Raw genomic sequence first — 25,805 nt, 5'->3', positions numbered from 1 at the left:
TGCAAAATTAATTAAATGGCATTTTCACATCCTGGTCACCGACTTCGCTTTATATCGTCACGATCATTAATCAAAATCACATTTAACAAGGTGCCTACTTGTACCTATCTAAAGAAAAGATATCTATCTAAAGAAAAAAACTGAAATACCGGTAGAAAGTATTCATTTCAAAGTCGCATTATTTACCAAAATGACTTCCAGAATCAGATCATCCTTGATTCCTCGGCTGTCCAAACTTAAAATACAGTAAGGGACATTTTTTGTAGTACGTTTTTTTGCATTTTTGGACAAAGTATTGTAGAATCTACTTAGTCCAAATGCGAAAAAACCTACTACAAAAAAAATGTCCCTTACTGCGTTTTGAGTTTGGCCAGCCGTCCTTCGTCTGTATTTAGTATTGATCAATATTGAGAAAGAAATTGTTTGCTTTGAAAATGATTGACATTAATTAAGTTAGAATAAAACATAAATAATTTTTCATGGTATTTTTCAGTTTTAGACAAATTATTATTGGCTACATTACTTCGAATTCATAGATCGCTGTTTTATTCGTATATAGGATAAAACAGTATCCACTTCAAGCTTAGCAGTCCCAAAACAATATGAGCGGCAGAAGATAGATGTCACTGCCAACAACATAATATAAATATTAATAAAAAACTAAATAAGACTGTAATAATATGATAAGTACGTGCAGTTTGCCGTTTTAAATGTTAAAATTATTGTGAATTGTAAAAGGCCCTTCAGATGATTTTTTACAAAGAAAACGCCATTAAAATTGTGCTTTGTCATTATTTCTTCCCTTCAAAATAAAAAGGGCGTTGTAGACATGCAAATTCTCGATCTCAAAAAATAAATTCATTAATAGCCCTTCTAAAATAATTTCCAAGCAGGATGAAGGCAGAGAAATAAAAAGGTTTAGATCAAAAGTGTTCTCACAAAATGGTAAAAATATTAGGTAAAAATATTTATATTGCTGACCACAGATTGCGAGACTATCAGACATAAAAGGATATTGATGGAACCCTTTTAATCTCAGAGGATGAAATGATAATTTCCTCTCTAACTAGAAAATGAATAGAATAAAATAAAATATATTTAAAAAATATTTTTAAAAAATCGAGCCATAAGAACTGACGGAAGTCGTCTATCCTAAAGGGGAAAGTTCATCCAAGAATACTCATTTACTAACCAGACACTCAAATAATATTTTTTTATAAACCGAATATGAAACCAAATTTATTCGACATCACATTTTTTTAAATTTTTATATTTCAAGTAGGTACTTACCACAGACAATATTTTAATTATAGAAATAAGCATAAAACATTTTGACAATCAATCTGACAGCCGCTTAAAATAAAACATAACCTACCTGCAGTTTCACGTTCGAACAATTTGCCGCAAATTGTTGATTATAATTGGTTATATTCAATAAATAGTTTATAAAATGGCTGATGATGCTGAAAACGTAAGTTCTCTTATATATTTGAAAATAATATTAAAACTGTATCCATATTTACAAACTATTTTGTTTTTAGATTCCTATTATGACGGTGAAGGAGCCGTTAGACCTGATTCGTTTAAGTCTGGATGAAAGAATTTACGTTAAAATGAGGAGCGAGAGAGAACTACGCGGGAGACTACACGTATGTAAATCAATCCTTATATTCAAGATTAATAGGCTTCTCCATGAATTATCACAACATTTTAGTATTATTGCACTATTACTCTTATGTTTATTTAATGTCACACGGAACTGGTACGAGAAGCATAGGACTGATCAACTTCTTACTTACCTTTATGCAATCAACTTACAACAATCTAGATAACACAGCTTCAATGCGATTCAGTGTCCTATACACCATTGGGTGAGGATGAGAGTCTAGAGCATGGGTCGGCAACCTTTTGTTGTAAAAGGGCCAAATATTTTTCATGGGGATCAGTGCGGGCCGCACTTGCAGTAGGTATACATACAATATTTATGTACAAATATTTTAGTTTTAAAAATAAAACGCTAAGTGTATATTTTAACGACGTTTATTGTATTTAATAAAATCAATGAGATTCCCTTCGCTCCCTTTCTCGCTTCCTTTCACTCGATTGTGTATAATATCTTCCGTCATGTGCGTTGCGGCGAGAATCTCGCGGGCCGCACCAAGATGTCTCGCGGGCCGCAGGTTGCCGACCCATGGTCTAGAGGATTACAATCAATGTTTGCGCAATAGTAGACAAAGTGGAATGTCACCAGGACTTGAAAAATCCAAAATAAACAAAACAACACTTTAACTAACAAACAAGTAGGTATTCCGAATGTCAGGCAACTGTATGCTAAGGCGCTTCTTGTTCTAACTAACTAACCATCACGCCGCTTTCGGCAGAGAGAATCGAACTCCACACCACTCTGTCTTTGCAAACATTCTTCACCTCTTCTACATTCATTCATCTCCTCATACATACCCGACGATTATTACGACTCCTAACCCGGCTGCTTTCAAGTATTTGACATACCTGATTGTGCCAAGTTTTCCTCGGTCTTCCTTTGCTTCTTTTTCCAACTACATTCGCCTCATAAATTTGATTAACCATTCTTTCCTCACTCAAACGTTTCACATGTCCAAACCATCTCAACACACCTTTCTTAATTTTATCGATAATGCTTATCTCAGCCTTGCATTCTTTCCTTATTTCATCATCCGAACATCTATCAAACATCGTTTTGCCACACATTCGTCTAAGGGATCGCATTTTGACTGCATTCAGTCTGCTTGCTTCTTGTTCACTCTCATAAAAAGTGGAAATAAATATATAATACTTTGAAAAAGTGATTTAAAAATAAAAATTTAAGAAAAAAGTAAAGTTTTTAGTTTTCAATTAGATTCAAGATTTTATCAGCCATTTTTACAAAATATAGAAATAACCAGCTGAATCTCTGAATCTGATGCTTTTCGCCTGCTAAAATAGTTCAAAGAAGGAAGATATGAAAAATAATCTGTGAACACGTAAATCAATTGAAATAAATCTTTCTTATTTTATTTATTGATTCGGCAGATGAAAACTGTAAGTTTTCGAAACTAGTCATGTATATAAATATAACTCATTAAAGTGGTATATTCAAGTGTTTAATAAAAAAAATAATCTTTCTTAAATTTGATTCACAATTAATCCCCAATCCCTATTGAAGTCTTCCTCTTCTAACCTTTACCCGCACCCAATGGTGCATATGGCACTGCATCATATAAAAGCAGTGTTATCTTGATCGTTGAATACACGAAGGAAAGGTGATCAGCCTTCCGCTTCAGTTACCAGTCCAGGGTCATATTAAATAAATATTCGACTGAAAAATCACCAATATTTATTTTGACCCTCTTGAGAATCGAGCCCGGGACCTCCAGCATGGTAGCCTAGCGCGCTAATTTCACAGTAGTTTATCAATTACACAAGTAATTTAAAAAAAAATAATAAAACATTTTCTATCATCTTTACTACAAAGCACACTGACAAAAATTTCCATTCATAATAAATTACATCTCTCACAAACATAAACAATAAATAATAAGTGTACGTCTCTCTCCAAGCACAAGAGCTTAGCCCCTTTATTAGAGAGAACAGTGTTATTAATTTTAAGATTGTAAAGTAGAAATGTCTAGAAAATCAATTAAACTATAAAAAAACACGTGTAACTATATTAAATAAAAAAATAAATAAATAGCTTTTACAAAGTCTTTTGATATTTTTTGTTAAATTGGTCCTTACAATGTTCACAATATAATGAGTTACTTTTTTTCCCAGGCGTATGATCAACATTTAAACATGGTGTTGGGTGATGCAGAGGAGACCGTCACAACTGTTGAAATAGATGAGGAGACATACGAGGAAGTCTACCGCACAACCAAGAGGCATATACCAATGCTGTTTGTTCGTGGAGATGGAGTCATTCTAGTCTCTCCACCCATGCGAGTTGGAGGCTAATATTTTTTGTAATCTCTTGATAATATTTCTTTTTTGTCTGCATTTATAAATAAATAAATATACACTTTTTGAAGTCATGAAAATTTGTTGTGATAATTTATCAAGCTTTGTTCCACCCTCAGAATCTAAAAGCACATAATTATGTGCGATAAGAAGAGTTGGTAAATAAAACAAAGACAGTTCTATTATTTTTATTAAATAGACAGCTTTTATTTTTATAGATATATCGAAAAGAAATAAAGTCACTCAGAAACGAGTAAAGGCTAGAACTAATAAAAAAATGGCTAGTGTCACGTTGCAAATGATAATAATAAAATCAATTGAAAGCAATCAATTAGACATTATATTCATCAGTTTTCGTATATGGGAATGAATAATTTATATTAATGTAGATATTAAGATTAACTTTATTTCATATTTTATATTAAATAATATAACAATGATTGTCCAGTAACATAAGATTTATTTAAGAACTAATCTTATTGAGTTTTGTTGGAAATCCATGGTTTTCTCTTTTCTTCACAAGCAGTTGACTTTCATCCATCGGTTCTATAACTATACCAGTTTTTACTATTACGGCTGGTTTGATTAATTTTTTAAATGCAGTTTCTGGTACAAATGTGTTGCCAATCGGAGCTCTGAGTGTCGACTCAAAATCACTCACACTCGTGAAGGGGAATGGCAGCTCAGATACTTGATGGGCTTTAATCTTGAAGTCCTTGGACTCGTTTATAATTACATTATCCTTTTTATCGTCTTTACGAGGGAGCACTTTGGGTACGTTGAAGGTAAATCTTCTGCGTTTCCTTTGCTTCAAACCTTTACCAGCCCATGTACCCCATCCGGGAAGAGTTAAATCCTCTATTTGCGGTTTATTTTTATTGATATCGCTATCTTTGTCCTGTTGGAATTCGGCAACAATGTCATCATCTTCAAATGCTTCCGCAATCGTCATCTTTTTTTCATTTTCATCATCATCCAAATGGTCGCCGTCCAGATCCATATCAGGTAATGTTGTTTGTAGATGTCTCGGTTTGATTGCGACAAACTTATCAGGATCTATTCTATTAATATTTTCTGTCTTATTCACATCCCCGAGAGTATTGATGTTTACAACACCATTACTAGCTATTTTTGCCACTTCTTTCTCTATGGAGCTTGTTAAATTAGTGTTTTCATCTAATGCTTCATCAATTTGCGGCCTTGTATTTTTTCTTTTGAATTCTAGGTATGATAAATTATTAGTTTCTGTATCCATTTCAGTTTTCTTACTTTTTTTGGTTATTCTTTTGGAGACATCCGGTTTTAAACGATTGATCTTGTCAGTGACCTTGGTTTTTAATCTGTATTCAAAGTCATCAAATATATTTTCTACAGATAACTTCTCTTTTTCAATTTCATTATTTATTTTAGTAGGAAATACAACTGGAACTGTCTCGACAACATCCCATTCAACTGTTGATTTAGCAGAACTTTTTTTTATCTTACGTTTTTTTGCTCTAAGAATAGAAGTTTCTTCCATTTTCTCTATGTTATTTACTTTATTTTCTTCTTTGTTCATTTTATTTGAAATGTCATTAGTTTTCATTTCTTCCTCATTAACTTTATTTTCTAGATTACTTTGAGACACTTTATTTCTATCTTCCCAGTATTTTTTATAACCGCTTACAAAATCAGCCACTTCATTAGATTGATCTTTTTTGACAACTTGAGAAAGCCAAGGATTGGAAGCATCCTCCGGTAAACTTGGCATTTTTTCCGTTTCTTCTTCACTTTCAGATTCATTGACAATTTGGGTTTTTTGTGTTAATTCTCTACTTATGGCAAGTTGCTCAGCTAATTGTTGTCGAGTCTACAAAATAAATAAAAAGACAGTCAACATATATTTATCATGGATTTTTTATGATAACCGTGTTTGTAAACATTGTCTATAAAACCAGTAAAAAAACGAAGTTTATTTTTTTAAGATAATTTTACGGCGAAAATACTCAATTCCTATTATTACATCTATGTTACTTAATATAGGTTTAACTGAAAAGTATATTAAAAAAAACAAAATCCAGTTTAAAAATACTTTTGAAAATCACTATTCATGTTTTGAAAATCAGTAGCAAACATGGTTGACACAAAACAGTTTGCTGGAAACTGGAGTAACGTAAACTGGAGTGAAAAAAATATAGTAAGCTAGATAAATATCAGACATATTTAAGACTCATAAAATACTGCATAATACAACTATAGATGTTATATCAGTAAAGCAACAAAATGGAGAAATAGACATTGAATAATTGAAGTAGCTCACCTCCTTGTCATACTTCGCTCTGACCAATTTATTTTTGGCCCATTGGCCGGTACTCTTGTGACGGAGGGTGACCCTTTCCTGCGCTCTAGTCTTCTCTAACTGCTCTAGTTTCCTCAAAGCTTCTTCGGGATCTGTCTTCTGCAGGGTTTCAAAATCTTTTAACTGCTTCCTTATCTTCTCTTTCCTCTGAATCCTGCAGAAAATGATCAAAATAAAATTTTATAATAATTTAAAACTATGCATTATATGTTTTTGAAGAAAGGCAATCAGATATCGGGAGGTAGGTACTGGCATCAAACACTTCAACATGTTAATACACGTAATCTACAAGAAAACTCAGATTTCGTCCCAGAATCCTCTTGTTGGTTTTAAAATATGTTTAAAATGAGTTTTTTCTGTACAGCTTCTGAACATATTAAAGTATTTGCAGGTATCTTTGTTCTTAAAGACTAGTATTCATTGCAGGTATCTTCGTTCTAAAAGATTAAGCCTCGGTGTAAAAAAATATTTGAAACTTAATACTTTAAATTTTAAATACTTTCATTTTAAAACAATCAAAATGAAAGTATTTACCTAAACCAGTTGGCAGTTCATAATATGTTACCTTACTAATGGATGGAAGTCTTTTAAAGCAATGAGTTTATGGCAAAATAAATATGCATGAAAGTAATTTGTGTGTTTGTATGTTGCAATACCCTTTAAGGCAGTATTGAGTTAGATTATCATTCTTTTTTAATTGATTTATATTCAGACCTGTGTATAATTGAACAATCTTTTCACTTTTAGGATAGGTTTTGCAAAAATTATTTTAATAAATTTCAATAATTTAGAAAACAAACCTGTGAAACTTTTTACTTTTGATTTTGCTTTGCCTTCGAGCCTTTGCTTCTTTATAGGACTGCCTAGCTCGGAGTTTGGCCGCTTCCTTTCTGTGCTCCATCATTTCACTCATCGTCATGGGAAATGTTTCCTCAACAACTTCTTCTTCGACAGGCACTAACTCATCTAGCTCATTTTCTAGCTCCGATTTCAAAGTAAATTTAGCCAAATACTCTTTAGTAACTGGTTGCTTGAAAATTGTAGTTTCTATGGGAAATTTTTGATGTTCTAGTGTTCTATTCCTCGATACTACGGCATCCCATCTTTTCAATTTCGTTTTTATTTCCTCAAAACCCGTCGTTCTTTTAATAACTGCCGCTTCATGTTTTTCGAGTGGTTTTTGCAGAGTTTTTACGTTTTTCTGGGCAGTTTTCAATTTTTTTCCTACTTCAGAATGTTCACCGGAACTCTGTAATAACTGAATAAGATCATTTACAGCGACCCCACTCTTAAAATTATTGGATTTGGACACATGAAACTCAGATTTCGTCCCAGAATAACCTTCTCTAGTTGGTTTTAAAATATGTTGAGTTTTGTCTAAAGTATTAATAGCTTTTATCAAACGAGTGTGGTCAAAGTCTTCATCCTCTCTTTCAATATTGCTTTCACTGTCGGACATCCTGACTCTTTTTTATTGAATTAACATGCACTATTTCCACACGGGAACTGTATAAAAGCACACGCGTTAAAAGTGAGGTTAAAAATTATTGACACTCTTGACATATAGTACAACCATAGATTGTAAATGCATAGACAAAATTCTAAATACTTACTCTTCTATTTTGTTTTAATTAATCCAAAATAAGCAGGTATCTTACCTTTCACTATGCACTAGCCTATGTATTGGGACTAGCGCCGCAATTTTTTTTAATCTTCAATACAAAATAATATAACTTCTAAGCCGTTGTATTTCTTTAGGATTTCTCAATAAAAATGCTATCGAGGTTACCTCCATTAAAATCTTTTTAGTGTTTATTACGGGAAAAACCTGCAGTTTACATAATATTGGCTCTAAATGTATTTCAATATTTTCATACCATGTACAAAAAATAAACTTTTCCGTCCATTGTCAGCCAATTAGAACTTAATCCATTAATGCCTTACTCGCAATAATAGAATTCAATAAGTGTTAGGCTGCGCTGAGAGCCGGTTACAGTTTCTTACCCCATAATTTTTTTTTGATATTGATTTTTTAGAATATATTTTGAAAAAAATATTTTTGTATTTTTACGGAGGTACTCATATTTTTTAGAAATACTAATTGTTTCTTGAGGGCTGTATTTAAAAATAATTTTGGTGTACATATTGGAATATTGGGGATCAATGGATGTCATTCAATAGGAAATGCTTTTAGATGTACATAAATAAGTTTATTTTTTGTCAAAATAAATTGTTCCCGAATAAAAAAAATCTGCATATATTCAGAGCTATAAAAAAAACCATATTTACAAATAGAAAACATCTTCACAAATAAAGGAGAGTCGGTTAATTTCTGTATTTTATTATTATAAGAAATAAAATATAGAAATAAACAGCATCATCTTAAAATATATCCAACAGTTTTATCAATTGTCGCCAACACAAACAAAAAATTGTTACAAATATAAAGACGGAGTGTTCTTTGTAATGAGATAATTTTGATCAAATTAGTTAAGTAATGTACGGAAATCTCGTTCCAATTTCTTCATAAATTTGTAAACAAATACAATTAAAATAATCAACAATGTCAAAGTTCATTTTCTACAGTAATATAATATTCTGTATACAATTCCACTCGTCGATAGCGGTCAGTTTTTCACCATAAAAGTACATTTACCTACTAAGTGTTTTGTATTTTTTAACAAGCTTGCGGACCAATCACCTATGACCATAACAACAAATCATAGTAAAAGTGTATCGTTTGCATAGAACTAATAATATTGAGTCCGCACCGGAATGAGTTCAGTCGGCGTCTCCGTTAGTCGCCGGCAGCGGCTCATCCTCCTCACTATAGTCCAGCGACAGCACCGACGCTCGCCGCTGCTTCTTACTCCTCGTCCCGCACTCACTCCAGTCACTCTCCGACCCGCGCTTCTTGTCCACCCCGCTTTCGCACTTAGTTCTACCCGCTTTGTTATCATCCACCCCGTTAACATTCCAACTTTTCTCCTTTTCACTGGGCGGCTTGGTCCTCCCGTTGGGCGTGCCGTCCTCCTCCGCCTCGGGCGCGAGGCCGGGGTCCGAGTCGTAGTCTCCGTTGGTGAGCGCCGGGCGCGCCGCGCTGCGCACGGTGCCCAGCTCCGTCTCCAGCGCCTCCGCTCGCTCGCGCGCCGCCCGCAGCTCCTGCTGCAGGTACAGGATGGTGCTCTGCATGCCCTCCACATCCTCGTCCAGCTCTTGGAGGAACTCGTCCAACTCTGTTCAAAACTCCACTCATTATTACATACTCAACAAGATGGGCACGCTACTTATTGAGATTTAAGTAAGGAACAGGAACTCGTAAATAACAATTTGTGCCTTGCATCTCTCAGTGCAATCGGGGACTCTTACAAAAGCAAAGAGTTTTATGGTAATGTAACAACTAAACTTAGCTTTAATAACTAAATACAGTAAACCCCCCTATAATGTTTAGATAGGTACCGCGTTTATGAATGAGAATGTTGTAGGGGGTAATGTTTTTGAATTGTATTTTAATTCTAAATTATTCATTTCAGTCTTTTCCACTAGTTAAAATGTACAAAAAACAACCGCTTATAACATTTTCTCTGATAATGCGGTACCAATATCAATTATAGGAGTTTTTACTATATTACTGAGTTTGTTATGTAGAGTACAAGATGAAATAATGAAAATATTATAATTAAATACATCTCAAATAGCTTAAGTTAAGAGAATAAGCATTTATGTTGTTATTTTACGAACCTGATTGAGATTTTTTCGCTTCCTCGCTGAAAGTCTTTTGCAAAGCTAAATCCCCCTCAAGTTTGGCTATTCTTCCACTGGTCGTCATCTTGCCGAGCTCCTCATTCTCTTGGTGTAGTAATCTACATTTTGCCATAAGTTTCTTCCCGGTATTGGAATCGGGTGTAAACTTCCAAGCGGAAAATTCATTTTGAGTTTCTTCTAAATGGTTTCTAGTGCAAGTCAGTTCTTGCTTCATTCGCATAACTAGAACATTAACAGCCGGGTCCAGCAGGCAACTCCTTGCGCTTCCCACAATTCCGATAGCTCCTACTTGCGACGTTTTCAATTCACCAATTTGAGCCTGAAAGTAAAATGAGATGCGCACCGTGATTACTACGAGAAATTACAAAATACAGACAGGAAACATTTATGTGTACAAAGAGAAAACAAATTTTGGGGTGAGATTTAAATTTTTTTGATGAACAATGTAGTTAATGAGTGGTAAACTTACTACATAGTCCTGGACTTCTTGTTCTTTGGCAGCCAGCCGCCTTACTAGTACTCTCTCCCTGTGTTGTGACTCGGAACATTGTATTTTTCTTCTTTCTTCAAATTCTCTTAATTTTTCCAGGGAACCTTTAAAAATAAATGCAATTTATCATTTTCATACTTACTACTGGATTCATGTTTGACAGAGTACAAAAATCTTATCTAATACAAAATTTGACAATATATACTAGGAACATGTTTGTTTTATGCGTAACTTTTCTTAAAATTAGAATGTATCACCACTTATTCCTTAAGTCACTCCTTCCTTATAAAACTAGTAGGTGCTGAAAAGAAGTAAGATGGTTGCTCTGTGATTGGTTGACTACTGAATCAATTCTTGCTTTTTATAATAGTTACATACATATGTACATATAAACATCTCTTATCATTGTGCAACATAAGTATATAGAATGAAGATGTCTTCGAATAATCCAAAATGTACAAAGAGCAAAATATCATAAGCGTTTTGGTAAAAGTCGTTTACAAAAGTGTTGGCCTTTTCGGTCCATTTTTATGTTTTTTTCTTCTCTTATTCAAGTTAGATAAGTTCTGTTAGCTGTGTGTGGAGAAAGTGCATAGCAGCAATTGTTAGTTGGTAAGTTTTGTCTGATCACGGATAAAAATGATTACACAGGCTGCTGTGTTTTTAATGTTTTCAAGGTTTTATGATCCAAAATGAGTACAAATAATATTTCACACGACAGACTACCTTTCACATGCATACATAATTTTTTTTCTTCTAAAATTAATTTTAATAATTGGCTACTCAAATAATCAAGCCACTTAACCCGTCATATTTAATAGGCATTCAATGATCTGAGACTTCATATTCTTGATATCAAATTTTAAATAAAATACTTAAAACAGAACTTATTACCGGAATCCATATTTTTATTTTATTTTAAAAACTTTGTCCGCCTTCGTAGTGTAATGGTCAGCACGCTCGGCTACCGTTCTGGAGGTCCCGGGTTCGATTCCCAAAGGGGGTAAAATAAATATAAGTGATTTTTTCACGGTAATATTTATTCAATATTACCATGGACTGGTACCTGAAGCAGAGGGCTGATCACCAATCCTTCATGTGTAAACGATCAAGATAACACTGCGTTTATATGACGCAGTGCCCTATGCACCATTGGGGTGCGGATAAGGGTTTTGTTGTTTGTTATTTTAAAATCATAAGAATATTTGTATTCTTACAATATACACAAATATTTTAATTCAATATTATTTTCATGTAAGCCTAAGTAACTTGTTTTTGAAACTAGAAATTAAGATGGGGCAGAGTGAAGAACGAACCTAGAACCTCTGACTCAAGATTCCACAATACAAACCTACAATTAATATTAAAATTCAACAATTTGACATCCCTTATGAGCATGTTACTAGGTATAGTACTATGATACAAGCTTTTAAAGATTAACATTTTTATCTTGGTGTTTCTTTGATTAAAAGACTGTGTGGCATGCATCATTATACTGCCTCAAGTCAAATTGTGCCTTTAAATTTACAGTATTAAAATCTTAAACGCATGTAAAGAAATTTAAAATTTCATAAAATACGTATTTACCATACCCTACATTTAGTACTGAAAATAAATATGGTCAAAAAACATTAAACATGGAAAATATTTAATAAACTTCGGCGCAATTTAAAAAGACAATATTTAAAAGGGTCTGAAAACAAAATGAGAATTTCTAATGTTTTGTTTTTTGATATTTCTTAGCGCAACTGCATTTTATAAAAGTAATAAAAACGAACAAACACCAGCCTAACAATGTCGATAATGTCGAAACCCAGTCGCTGGTAAAATAAAAAAAATTGAAAAAGACTATATAGTTTATATAACCCACATCATTTATACTGATTGACATAATATTTTGGTGATGTTTTGTTTATTATGATTTTTTATTTCTTAATTTCCGAAGAAACTAATGATATTTCATAAATGTATTAATTGAAATTAATTTGTTGGAAATAATATTTTGTTAAAAAATAAATGTATGAATTCAAATATTTACATTTTTTTAAAATGGACATAAAAATTTAAATAATTTACACATTAAAAATGTATGTAAAGTTCGATAAATAATTTATTACTAGTGATTTTATGTATTTATATCATATAATACTAAAAAGGTTAGCGAAAGTACATACACAATTTTTTCCCACAGTACATGACTATTAATTAAATACAAAATATTTATGATTAAAAGCAATATACAATAATTAGTCTCAATTAAATAAACATACATTATTTATAAGATAAATCTAAAATTAAAATTCAAATAGAGAATCATTTTTTTTTACAATTAATTAATATCTTTTGGCGTTCAAGGAAGGTTTTTTTATGTTTCTGTTTGATGAATACCCCAATAGAAAAATACTTCAAATACAAGCGGAAATGGTCAGTCGCAAATTTGAAAATTAATACTAAGATAACTTATAAAACAATGGTTAAAATAAAATTTCAACCCTCAAAAGTTAACAAGGTATATTAGTTATAAGTGTATATCTTTATAAGTTTATTAAGAGTTAGTTGGATATCACCCTCACTTTTAATTTATTCATAAATAGTTCTATAAAATACTGTGCCTTTATGAATTGCTCTATAAACTTGAAATAATGGCAATCTCTTCATTGGGATTACATTCTTCCATTATAGACAAAAATTTGTAAAGATACAAGAAGGCTTCATTCATATTTTTGAATATTAATGTCAGCATTTTCTTGATTGTATATAGTTTATTAGTTGATAATTTATTTCATCTTATTTCATAAATTTAAAAGGGCGAAACATATAAACACATCAGCACAATCAAACGCCGGAATAAACTTGAATAATGATGTAAAGGAGTGAAGAAGAGAGGGCCCGATGCATAGCACGGGTTATTATTTGGCACCAACAATTATAGAAATCGTTTGGACATGACTGAGACGTATTTAACCTTTTAAACGCGTTAACTTTGTTCCTAAGAGACGCTCGTGCGCGGCTGTATTTCGCCGTTTTTTAAATTATTACTTTTATCATGTATTTAGTTATGAAACGATTTATTTTCCTGAACAAAAACGTTCAATGGGATTCATTGTGCCTTTTTGGTACTCTATAATACACGTGTGTCACATTATTCTTGAAATATATCGTAATATAAACAAATTAGATCGTAACATAAATAAATCAAAGCACGCATCGTGTGTCACTCTTACCCACTGGCGATGCGTAGCGTCGAGAGTGAGACAGATATAGGGCATGATTATGGCGCGGACTAATTACCGACCGCAAGAAAAATCAGGGATCTGTTGTTTTATTTATCCTTGTGATGTTACAAATTATTAGTCAGATATTTCAACAGATGTCATAAGGCCGAAGATTGACGTATTATTTTATCCAAAGTTCCACACCATGAAAAAATCCCTCCAAGTTGAACTGAGGTTCGAAACTTGGAGCAAAGTGAAAACACAAACGCTTATGTCAGCCGCGTATGGGGCATGTCTTGTAAAAACACAAACGGTTATGCGAGCCGCGTGGATCCGGTTAAAGTGAATACATGAATTTTACCATAAAATATATTAGTTTAACTGTGTAAGTAGTGTTACTATATTCTATTTTTATTCTTATCCGCACCCAGTGGTGCATAGGGCACTGCATCATATTGACGCAATGTTATCTTGATCGTTACTTAAATGAAGGCAAAGTGATCACTAATGCGCTACAGGGACCAGTCCAGGGTAATATTAAATAAATATTTGAGTGTAAAATTACTAATATATTTATTTTCACCCCTCCCTGGGAATCGAACCCGGGACCTCCAGCACGGCAGCTAAACACGCTGACAATGACACCAAAGAGGCGGACGCTATATATAGTCAAAATATATACTATGTAGAAAACATTCAATCAATATTAATACAAGTATGTAGATGAGTCACAATAAAAAAATTTGTAACCCAAAGCACATATAATATATTAAACCTACATCTTGATTGACATATTACTAGAATAAAAGTGCACCTAATATTTGGCCAGGGACTGTATGTCTTTTACATAACATCCCCGTTCAAGCGAAAGCCATAGCCATTAAGTTAATACATCTTAAATCTGGCTGACGTAACTATATCGTTTTCTGTTGTCAGGCAGATGATGAAATTTTTCTAATCACAGTCCAAAGATGTATATTAATTTGTTTTTAATTAAGGAAAATAGTAAACAGTTTATATGTTACGGTTGTTGAAGCTTAATAATATTAAATGAGGACAGACTTTAAAGGCAACCTTGCAAATTGACTGCTAGGCGGTTATTTCTTCGCCTTTTTTAAATTGATTTTAAAATTCTCTAATATATTCAATTTAACAGGATTAAGATTTTTACAATCTTTTTCTGAACCATAAATCAGCATTCGGAATTCACTCCAAAATTAGAGACTTATTCCCTCCTGTAAAAGCTGAATCATAAAGTTAAAATCAAGAAACGAAAGTCATTAAAACCTTATATTACGTAACTTTGTTTTTATGACTTGCTCGTAACTTTGTTCACAAAATGATGTGATAAAACATTATGAATGATATCTATCTTATTTACTATCAACCTAATAAGTAGTATTTACTAAAGCTGTCTGTGATTCATAATATAGTGTATTGTTTGAATTTTATTAAACATACAGATAAGAGCAAATATAATAATGCGTTTAATTATTGAAAAAAATAAAAAATCTATGAAGCATTTGAAAATTTTATATTTCAAATGAACACACTTTTATTAAAATCCAACATTTGAAATCTATTACTGTTTTTACACTTAATTTTACAATTAGTTTATTTATTAAATTGTTGGCACCAAACAGCAGTGGCATTTATTTTCATAATATCAATTATCTGATATCAGACACAAATAAAATTGTAATTATTTCATGCTACATATAAAGGTGGAGACTGACCGGAGTATTTCGTCGTAACGTAACACGTCACGATGAGAGCATTCAGGCAGTCAGTACACCGAGCCGAGCGCTCCTTCCATAGTTATGGACGCTCGCTGATGCTCGCAGAGAGCGATGTTAAAATGTTATGTTACGACGAAATGCTCCGGTCAGTCTCCACCTTAAAAGTAACTTAGAGCCAGAGATTTTGTCTAAATGCTTCTGCTATTCGAGTAAGCGCACATACATTGATATTGCTGACAGCATAATATACATATTATTTTTTTTATGAATATAATGTATCAAAACTTTTAAACGAAAGTATGTTAATTTGATTCAACATTAAAGATAAAAATTACAGTAAATCCTATTATATATATTCATATAATAACAAGAATGATGATTCATTCAGGGAAGTGAGTACAAAGTCAGCTATCAGTCAGTTGTAAATACATTGTGATAAACCTTCCTAGTTAATTTGAGAATAATAATGTCCTTAAAAACTAATAACGACAAACATTCAAAATGATGGAGCTTAAAACAACAAATGTAAATAACCCAGGAGAACGCTATCTCAATATAAAAACTTACCTTGCATAATCAAAGGTATTTGTCACATTCTTTAAAGCTATTTTACAATAAATATATGTAATCATTATTACTAAACATCATTATTACAACTTCTTATACTTAAATCCACCAATAAAACAATTTCATTCAAACCCAACCTCTTCTTTCAAAAAAAAAAAAAAATTATGACTATTTTTTATGCGTCTCTAGAATAGTACACAGATAAACCATTTTGTCATTTATTCGAGTCAACGGCATTGGAACCAAATTGTAAAGATGAAATCAAGTGGTTTCAAGGATCAAATGTATCTTTAAAGTGATTTGTGCATAAGCTAGAGCACATGGAAATCAAACAATAAAAATAAGTAATTACTATTACCAATACATATACATTTATTAAATTTGATATGTACATATTAGTTTGGTATTGGAGAAAAAATGTCAACCTTCATGATTTCTTGCTGTGGCAGCACCATCATTTAGAATCATGTGTGAACATTATTTATTGATGTAACGTCACATGATATAACCGGGAATAGTGCAAGTTTGTCATTACTAAAAATATAAGATAATTTGGATATTTAATCTACTTAATCATTTAAAAAGACTAGACATTGCCATACTATCTGTCCTTGAGAGGAAAATTAAAGGACTGTTAGGATACACAATTAAGGTGATGGAGGTATGGTAGTTGGCAGGCAGCTATTGGCGACAGTTCTCCATACGGTGAGGTGCGCAACACTCGGTGATACTGAACAGTGTGTATGGAGGACAACTGGCTCACAGGGAGTAGGCTAATCAGACATATAAAGTAAATGTGTATCAGTGTAAAGTAATATACCATTGGATAGAATCGCCCGCAGTAATATGCCTCACTCTATGACTTGATGTCGGTGTCAGGATGCGCCCCCACTCGTGTTACCGTGTGGAGAACAATTTCATCTATTCACTGTTTCAAATGATTTTGTATACATTCACCAGTAAATTTAAATCAACCGATGATATATATTTTACCAAATATCTTAGTAGCTTTTGGCGATACACTCGAGCACTGGTTAACGGCCAAAATGCCATTATTTTTCACATCACAGTAACGTGTTCACATTTTTCACAGAATAACTTTTTACGGCGGTTTTAACACTGGTAACACCGGATTAAAATCATAAATAAATAATATTCTCCTTAAAGATGCAACGGGTGCGAGTGTCGATACGAGACTATTGATTTTGCTCCGGGTAAAGGTTTTAGGAGCGCTCATTTGAAACACTGACATTATTCCGAATGGTAACAGACACATTTGTTTTAAGTAATGAAGAAAAACTAAATTATAAGGCAAAATCGATCACGGCAACAACTCAAGTCGATAGAATTTGGCTAATTATAACCGAACGGAAAATCGTAAACATTGCACAATTTACACAGCCGTACTCCAACCACACTCCAGCTTGGCGCTTCAATACATGGATAAGTATCCACAAAGTTGTGGAGTTTTAGTACCTTCGAGGGATTTGTTGTGCGCTTCGAGATGGTCTATGTACAGTTCTTGCGAGCGCCAGGCGTTACGGAGGGCTTCGGCACCGGCGGCGTCTATTTGTGCGGCCGTGAACACCACTCTGCTGGGAGCATTATTGCTAACAGGAGGTGGTCCGCTTCCGCAATCCTCTGACATTCTTATTTCAAAAGAGGATTGGAAGAAGCTGGATGGAGTCAAATTTCTGATATGGAGACCACTGGAAAATAAAGGCATGTGAGAATATATACATAGCAAATATTTATAACAGTCGCGGTAGCGACAACTTCGTGGAGACACACTGAAGAGGCATATCTGCTGTTTACTATTATTATCGAATAATTTAATTGAGGTCAGATTTCGTCAAGCTTCGAAGCAGGCAAGGATGGACAGATCTGAGATTATGTCAACCCTATAAAACAAGACATAAAATATACTCTTTATGAAAATACCAATCAATAAATAATACAAATATAAAATAATAATTAAAAACTTACCTCCGCTTGAAGATTAACGACTAAAAACTATATAACACTTCATTTGGACTAAATTTACGAAACGCGACCGCCATTTGCTATTTTTCAACACGGACGTGAACCATGAACGCAAAACTCGAACGTACACATTTCTATGGTCATTGATTTTCTATGATCTTCGCCTGTGCATATTGTCTATAGTATGTAGAGATGGTCCTACCCAAAAATTATTTACGTCCTACTCCACACCTAACTGTTATGCATAACATAACTAAGGAGTGCCAATTTTTGATAAAATAATTTCGTCTAAAATATTCGAATTTTAGTAGGTATTTTAAACAGCATTCGGTGGTCTACATCTATATTGATTCTTGAAAAAGCGTTTTTTTATTCAACTAAGCATACATTGGACTTGATAAGTTAATGCGTTATTTTATCAAATTTGAAGACTGATTTCTATGTATAAAAAACGGTGATAAAATATGCAGTGAAAATAATCCAATTATCTCCCCTAATTTTTTTTGTATACTATGCTATATACACTTGTATACTTATCTATCATAAACATTTTTTTTTTATCTACAACCAATGACATTTAATCTGTTCTAGCCAAGGTGGAAAACGTCACTTATAATTATACTTAAATTGAACATAATTTTTATTATATGTAACAAATTTAGTAAAACTTCTATTTTCATTGCGGCTACAATGGTTCTTCCAGGGGGATGCTATCGCCATTCTGAACGTATGAACACTTTTAAATACTTTAATAATGGATCCTCTTTTAAATATGGAAAAATGTATACTCTACTTTTCATGAGCAAAATTTCTTAACAAATATCTCCATAATATGACATTTATACAAGGTCAATTTTCAAGATTTTCCACCAATTTTTCAATTTTCAAGACATTCCACCAAGCCAAGCCAGCATTGTGTGATGTAAATAGGCATTCCATACTAATGAGAAGACCTTGAGCCAATTTTTGAAGCCATTCCCTTGTTTTTTTTTTTTAACATAATGAATTTTCTACTACAATACTTTCTAATTTTCCGATAAATGTCAGAATGAGAATGGTGTGGTTATGAATGAGTAGTAAGAACCTAGATGTAGGTATATTTTCAAAATGTGCCTACTCCATCTCAAATAAAATTAAATGACAGATCAATCAAAATTTAAGTTCTAATTTTTTTTTCATTTTCTAATAGTTATTAGCAGGATGCAAATGAAAAAGAGTCCGCCTCCGTAGTGTAATGGTCAGCATGCTCGGCTACCGTACTGAAGGTCCCGGGTTCAATTCCCAGGGGGGGGGGGTCAAATACATATTAGTAATTTTTTCACTCTAATATTTATTCAATATTACCCTGGACAGGTACCTGAAGTGGAGGGCTGATCACCTTTCCTTCATGTGTTAACGATCAAGATAACACTGCGTTTATACGATACACTACACTAAGCATTTGAAGAATTGTTATATGTGTATGTACATGCGAGTAGATAAAAAACCAAAAGTCGTCATAATAATATGTTCAAATAGGGTTTCCAGATAGTAAACATTAATTAATTATGCTTATCTTTATTCTTGTTAGATTCTAATATGTTATAAACAATGAATTGTATTCATTTTTATTCATTAGAATATTAAAGAAACGATCATAAATATAAGAGTGATTTTATAATATAAGATTTGATGAATATAAAAATGATTTTAAAAAAATATCGGATATTATTTATCAGTGGAAGTATGCCTACCCATCCTACAAACATAATTAGAAAGTTAAATGTTTACAAAAACTTATTATTTATAAGTGGGTGCAATTTATTTCATGGAATTTTGTACTTATTTGCTCAGTTTTATATTAAGTATACCTTCATTTTATTACTTTCATTACAATGTCATTTGGTAATAATATTTATAATATCTCAGTCAATGACACTTCATTCGGAGATTTATCATTTTTCATTATCAAATTATTTGCCATATTCTAACACACATAGTATTATCTAATCTTGTGGTTTGAGATAACCAATGTCTGCTTGATATAAATAATTATTAACACTGATTTGTCTTTCATCAAACAGGAACGTGTGATAATCAAAACATGGATACTAAATATAAGGTCCTTGTGAGCTCCTCTGAATTTCCACAAATCGGTATTCAAATGTTACATGATAAGTGAGTTTTCTCATTTCTGGTTGTAACTACGAAATTTTTTGAATATAATAAGTTGATTATGTAATATAAATATTTTACATTTTTAGGGTTGAAATTTTACAACCAAAGTATAATGGTTTCGACAGTGACACTTTTGATAAATTCCAAGATGAAATTGAAAAATTAATTCCTGGAGTTGATGCTGTTATATGGTGCTCACGATTACGTTTTGGAAAAGACCTCTTGGATAAAGCAGGTTAGTTTGAATAAAAGTATTTTGAATGTTAGGTTTCCGAGCAGAAGATTGACCATGACCAAATTCATTTAAATTATCATCTAAACCCTAAGTACTAGTGGGTAAGAAACATGTTATTTGTTATACTGACAATAATAAAGTTGTACTATTAATAACATTTAAAAAAATATGTATTTCATAAGCTACTTGTAAAAAATAAAGTTTTAATGGTTTCAGGACCACAACTGAAGATAGTGTCTGTAATGTCAGCCGGGATTGATCACATAGATAAAGAAGAAATCTTATCTCGTCATATCATTCTTACTAATACACCGAGTGTACTTAATGATGCTGTGGCTGATATGGCTATTCTTCTTCTTCTTGGAGCATCTAGAAGGGTCCCCGAAGCCATTGAACAATGCAAAACGTATTAAATAAAAAACAAATTTTAATAATTTATATTAAGTACCTACTATTGTTATGTTACAGTTGTTTTTAAATATTTCAGTGGTGATTGGCAGGTTGGACCGCAGAAGATGTTGGGACGAGACATTCAAGGAAGTACAGTAGGAATTGTTGGCTTGGGTGGTATAGGACAAACAATTATTCGAAGACTTGAAGGATTTGTAGTAAGCAAATTTGTGTACTGTGGACACAAGGAAAAATCAGAAGGTATTCGAGTCATATTGTCCGCCAGAAAATATTTTTAATTAATCAGCACTAACAAATTAGTTATTATCTTTGGTTTGAAATGGACTCATTTTTTTATAATTTATATTTGAAGCAATAACTTTGTGATTTTCCATTTTATAATTAAAAAGTAACTTTGTTTTAAAATCACTTTAAATATTTTATTATAACTTAATTATAATGTCTACCGGTTTCCAAGCTAACCGCTTCTTTATCAAGACTGAATAATACTATTAAGTATTAATTATTTACACAAAGTTACATTTTAATTATATAATTTTTTTTTAGTACAACTTTTTTAAGAACATTACTGATATTTTTATTTTATTTTTGCAATGAACTAGTGGTAGCCGCATCATATTATTTGCCAAATATGTGATTATATATTTTTTTTCAGGAACTCAACTAAAGGCAACATTTGTGTCATTTGATGAGTTATTGGAACAAAGTGATTTTGTTATATTATCTTGTCCTTTAAATGAGAATACAAAGCATATGATGAATGCTGCTGCATTTGAGAAAATGAAGAACACCGCAGTTCTTATCAATGTTAGTCGTGGGGGTTAGTATTTCTTGGTAGAATTTATTATCCTTATGTATCCGTACAAAGATGGTATATGGAAAACAAAATTTTATAGGTGTTGTAGACCAAGAAGCTTTGATAGACGCATTGAAAAACAAGAAGATTTGGGCCGCTGGGCTGGATGTTACTACGCCTGAGCCATTACCAAAGGACAATCCTCTGGTTTCATTACCTAATTGTTGTAAGTAAAAAAAAATGTTACATTATAATAGGACAAGTGTAAATTCCTAACCCATTTAGATGGAATAATGAGTGTGACTCTTAGTATGTAAATATATACTCAAAGGTAAAAACTACAAGTTTCATTCTTAGCAAATTCATTAGTTTCCAAAAATATATTAGTTTGGCATTTATTTTCACATATGTATTATGTTTTGAAAATAATAAACACAATTCTTTCCAGTGTATGAAAATTCCTGCTTGAATGGGATTTTCTGTATATCGCTCACTCCTTTCAAGAACGTCATAAATCAAAAAACTTGATTTTTCAGTAGAATGTTTTTCAAGTTAAAAAATATAATACAATGTATTAAAAATAAATATCAAGGAACTTATTGAACTTTTTACTGTGCAACAGATCTTTTTAGGTAAAACCTGAAGGTTTTTTCTCCATTTGTAAAATATTTAGTATATTTAAAAATATAATTAAACCATACCTTTCCTTCCAAATGTAAAAACAATACTTTTTGCCCTGTAGCGGGTAAATATTAAGTTAAAAATATGTCTCTTGTGCTGTGATATGGTACATTTTCTGGGTATTCCAAAAACATACACAACTGAAAATTGTCAATTTTTGATTTATGGCGTTCTTGAAAGGAGTGAGCAATATGGCAACAGCAATTTTAACTGATGTTTCCGGTAAAAACTGATCACTCTTTTATCATGAAATTTACAATAAAAATAGCCATTGCTGTAGTTGTGAACATCGCACAGGGTACGAATTAATGCACGCTTCGTGTAATATTATACATTTTGTATAAAATATCACACTTAGTGTATATAAAATGTGTGTATTAAAATTTTTATTTATGAAGCGAAAATTGGAAAAGGGAAAATTAATTAAATGAAAATGAAATAAACAGATAAAAATTTGTCAAACGGCAGAGTATTTTAGTTTAACCAGTGTTTATACTCATTATATATGTAATATACTAGTAGGTATAATCTCAACTACAATGTTAAAGATGTTCTGATGCAGGCACGGAAAAATAAAGTAGATAGACGGTACTTAGGTGTCTTATCTATGTTTAATTCAGTAAAAAATTTTAAATTTCAGTTTTGATGCCACATTTGGGAAGCGCCACTATTAACACCAGGAATGAAATGGCTAAAATTGCCACGCTAAATGCCATATTGGGAGTCACCGGACAACCAGTGCTGACACCAATTTTACATTAAATTATTGTGGAATGGATATACACCAAAAGCGCAAAATATGTTTTAAATGTTAAAGATTTTTTATTATTTTATTTGTATAATAATATAACATATTGTATACGATTTGTTACGAGTAAAAATTATTTGTACTTAAATATGACTTAAGCTTCAGTGACGGCGAGTTTTAGGTCCTTTAAAAGTGGATCTATATGCTCCTCTAATGACATTATGTGTCCCGTGTTGCAATTGTCACTTCCAATAAATGTTAAAACCAATGGTAATTTATTTATTTGTATGACCTGAAAACAAAAACAAAAAAATAATTCCACCAATCTCTAAACACAATAAGGTAAGAACAGAACAAAAATAATATGAATGGTATAAAGTGTGATTGTGATTGATACGAAAAGGTTGAGAGATATATTTTGAGAATACATTAATGTAGAAATGATTAATTTTTAGTAAAAGGGAAAATTACATTGATGGGAAGCAGCCAAATTATCTTAACACATTGTCGGCGGGACACGGCATTTGCCGTTTTTCGCAGACTGTCGGTCAACTGCGGGACACGGCAAATGCCGTTTTTGTCGACTGTCGGTTATAATCGTGAAATAAAACGCGTTGAAGGGTAATCTGCTACCTGGGTGCTAGGCGACAGTCCGTTGACGTTATTTGAGATGCCTTGTCCGGATTGGCTAGTGTGTCGCTTGTAAAGGCATCGCCAGAAATCAAGAGTTTTTATGCGATCTCAATCTCCAGTTTAGTTAGAGTCATTTCACGTATTGGACTATTTTTCATACCGCTCGCACTGTTTGTTTTACTGTTTGGTATTTTATTATTTGAATATATTAGCATTGTGTAGGGAATGATACCTCGGGGGGAAGACTATTTTTTAGAGTTTACAATGCTTCTAAAATTGTGAAATACGGAAAACTTAATTAAAAATTATGATTATAATTTATTTTTGATGATCAAATGTCATATATGATTTCTATGAAAATTTCAATCGAGAATATTATTTGGTTTAGAAATTGCGTCAATTTTAAGAAAGCGATATATTTTTGCACTAATCGCGAAAAACGTCCGATATAGGCTAGAGTCTATTGTTCAAAGCGCCCGACTAAAATGTGTTAAGCAACATTTTGGTAATTTTAACATGTTATAGTTATGTCAGTGTTTTCAAAAGAGAGAAATTCATGTGTCTTATTTAGAAAATGAGAAAGATGGTTACAACTTACGTAAAACTCGCGCAATTTTATGAAGGAAAAATATATTGTACCTTTAAATAAAATATGACTTAATCAAAAACGTTCCATCATAAGAGTTGGCAGAACAATAATTTTTAGTTAATTTAAATGGAGGTGGATTGTTATTATAATAATGACAATTCTAGCGCTATTTTCTACAAATAATTGCCCTATCCATTGATGTAAGGAAAGATTATTTAGTGGTCACCCATCAGGACAAAAATTCAATGTAATGAATGACTTCTTCTTGACAAAAAAATGTAGGGATAAAACATTTCACTACAAGAGGATTTTTTTGTGCTTTGGGAGACAGATCAGCTGTCCAAACTGAAATACATTTTTTTTAAAAAAAGGTTTTTTTGCATTTTTGGACTAAAAATGCAAAAAAAAAATTTTGTTAGTTTAAAAAAAAAAAGTCCCTTACTGTGTTTTAAGTTTGGACAGCCAAGTTATATATTGTCGAATAAATAACATGAATAACCCATTAACATCCTAGAATGAATATATCAAATCAACGCTAACCCTGCATACGATTAATGGATCATAGTGTGTTGGTGTCTGGTAGTATTATTACCTGATAATTGGAGTACATGCATATGACAGATTTATTCTTTCCCAATCCTAACTTGCTTCCCTGGTCAGTGGCCATCCCGAATGTAGAAATGAAGTTAGGCCGGAGGGCCAACTGTGGGGCCCTCTCGGTGGCTGCTCTTACCAATGGTACGCCATCTCTGTCTGTTATTAGTATACAATGAAGGCCATTTACTCTGCAACAAATTATAATATTGGCATTAAGTTTGCTACGTGCCAATGAAAGGGATTATTGAAATGAAAGATGAAAGGCCAGAAAATAATAAATTATGATAAATAGATATACTTGTCAAGCAGTTGGTTCAGGTATTTCCTAAGTTCTTCAGCCATTGGTGGGTGTGAAAAAGCCTATTTTATCAAATAAAATAATTGATTCTTAGAATTACAGTAAATTTAAAAATCAAAAATTGACAGTAAAATTCTGACTCGACAATGAATGACTATGAATGTCGATAAGCAGAAAAACAATGTTTTGACAAATGAAATGTCAATGATATTGTAGTTTTTCTATGACTTTGTAAAAATACTATCATAGACTATAATGTAGGCTGGGTCAAAAGTATACAGCGGTCCATCATAAAATATTTTACGTTGAATTTCCCTTCATGAATGAAATAAAATTGTGGCGTTTGAAAATATTAAATATAAAAAATTATTTACTTGTAGAAATAAGTCATGAAACTATTAATAAAGTTGTCGCTCAAGTAGGAAACATACACGGCTGAAATTGTAAACCATGTTTTTGTTTAATTTTTTTATCGATTTTACTTACTGAATTTACAAAGTGCACCACCTACAAGTAAACAGAGAATGATGAGAACCTACTTGTATTTTTTGTCTGTATCAAACAAACCTGTAAAAATACAAAAACAAT

The 25,805-nt window shown here is 32.2% G+C and overlaps 5 protein-coding genes across 5 annotated transcripts; 2 read left to right on the top strand and 3 right to left on the bottom strand.

Moving 5' to 3' along the window:
* Positions 1 to 1,340: 1,340 nt before the first annotated feature.
* LSm3 (U6 snRNA-associated Sm-like protein LSm3) lies at positions 1,341 to 4,055 on the top strand. The gene is made up of 3 exons (XM_088260874.1): positions 1,341 to 1,471; positions 1,542 to 1,649; positions 3,793 to 4,055. Exons 1-3 carry the CDS (start codon positions 1,451 to 1,453, stop codon positions 3,970 to 3,972), a joined length of 309 nt encoding a protein of 102 aa, XP_088117000.1. The 5' UTR covers positions 1,341 to 1,450; the 3' UTR covers positions 3,973 to 4,055.
* A 105-nt stretch (positions 4,056 to 4,160) lies between these two features.
* LOC148314010 (U3 small nucleolar RNA-associated protein 14 homolog A) lies at positions 4,161 to 7,902 on the bottom strand. Its single transcript, XM_088266564.1, has 3 exons — positions 7,114 to 7,902; positions 6,275 to 6,467; positions 4,161 to 5,824 (listed from the first exon to the last, which is right to left on the bottom strand). Exons 1-3 carry the CDS (start codon positions 7,770 to 7,772, stop codon positions 4,439 to 4,441), a joined length of 2,238 nt encoding a protein of 745 aa, XP_088122690.1. The 5' UTR covers positions 7,773 to 7,902; the 3' UTR covers positions 4,161 to 4,438.
* A 599-nt stretch (positions 7,903 to 8,501) lies between these two features.
* On the bottom strand, positions 8,502 to 18,172 carry fl(2)d (Pre-mRNA-splicing regulator female-lethal(2)D). The gene is made up of 5 exons (XM_088266679.1): positions 18,076 to 18,172; positions 17,566 to 17,798; positions 10,548 to 10,672; positions 10,055 to 10,397; positions 8,502 to 9,549 (listed from the first exon to the last, which is right to left on the bottom strand). The coding sequence occupies exons 2-5, from the start codon at positions 17,735 to 17,737 to the stop codon at positions 9,095 to 9,097; spliced, it is 1,095 nt and encodes a 364-aa protein (XP_088122805.1). The 5' UTR covers positions 17,738 to 17,798; positions 18,076 to 18,172; the 3' UTR covers positions 8,502 to 9,094.
* Positions 18,173 to 18,647: 475 nt separating this feature from the next.
* On the top strand, positions 18,648 to 23,368 carry LOC148314008 (glyoxylate reductase/hydroxypyruvate reductase-like). The gene is made up of 8 exons (XM_088266325.1): positions 18,648 to 18,799; positions 20,136 to 20,229; positions 20,316 to 20,464; positions 20,681 to 20,870; positions 20,952 to 21,115; positions 21,531 to 21,695; positions 21,772 to 21,897; positions 22,993 to 23,368. The coding sequence occupies exons 1-8, from the start codon at positions 18,763 to 18,765 to the stop codon at positions 23,112 to 23,114; spliced, it is 1,047 nt and encodes a 348-aa protein (XP_088122451.1). The 5' UTR covers positions 18,648 to 18,762; the 3' UTR covers positions 23,115 to 23,368.
* On the bottom strand, positions 23,153 to 25,429 carry Lamtor3 (Late endosomal/lysosomal adaptor, MAPK and MTOR activator 3). Its single transcript, XM_088266443.1, has 3 exons — positions 25,218 to 25,429; positions 24,915 to 25,107; positions 23,153 to 23,392 (listed from the first exon to the last, which is right to left on the bottom strand). The coding sequence occupies exons 1-3, from the start codon at positions 25,259 to 25,261 to the stop codon at positions 23,255 to 23,257; spliced, it is 375 nt and encodes a 124-aa protein (XP_088122569.1). The 5' UTR covers positions 25,262 to 25,429; the 3' UTR covers positions 23,153 to 23,254.
* Positions 25,430 to 25,805: the final 376 nt, after the last annotated feature.

The sequence above is a fragment of the Brachycentrus maculatus genome, unplaced genomic scaffold, assembly GCF_059751285.1.
Source record: "Brachycentrus maculatus isolate JH-2025_06_01 unplaced genomic scaffold, ASM5975128v1 h1tg000003l, whole genome shotgun sequence".
Taxonomy (NCBI): domain Eukaryota; kingdom Metazoa; phylum Arthropoda; class Insecta; order Trichoptera; family Brachycentridae; genus Brachycentrus; species Brachycentrus maculatus.
Note: the sequence above shows the minus strand (reverse complement) of the source record. Positions and strands in the feature narration are given on the sequence as shown.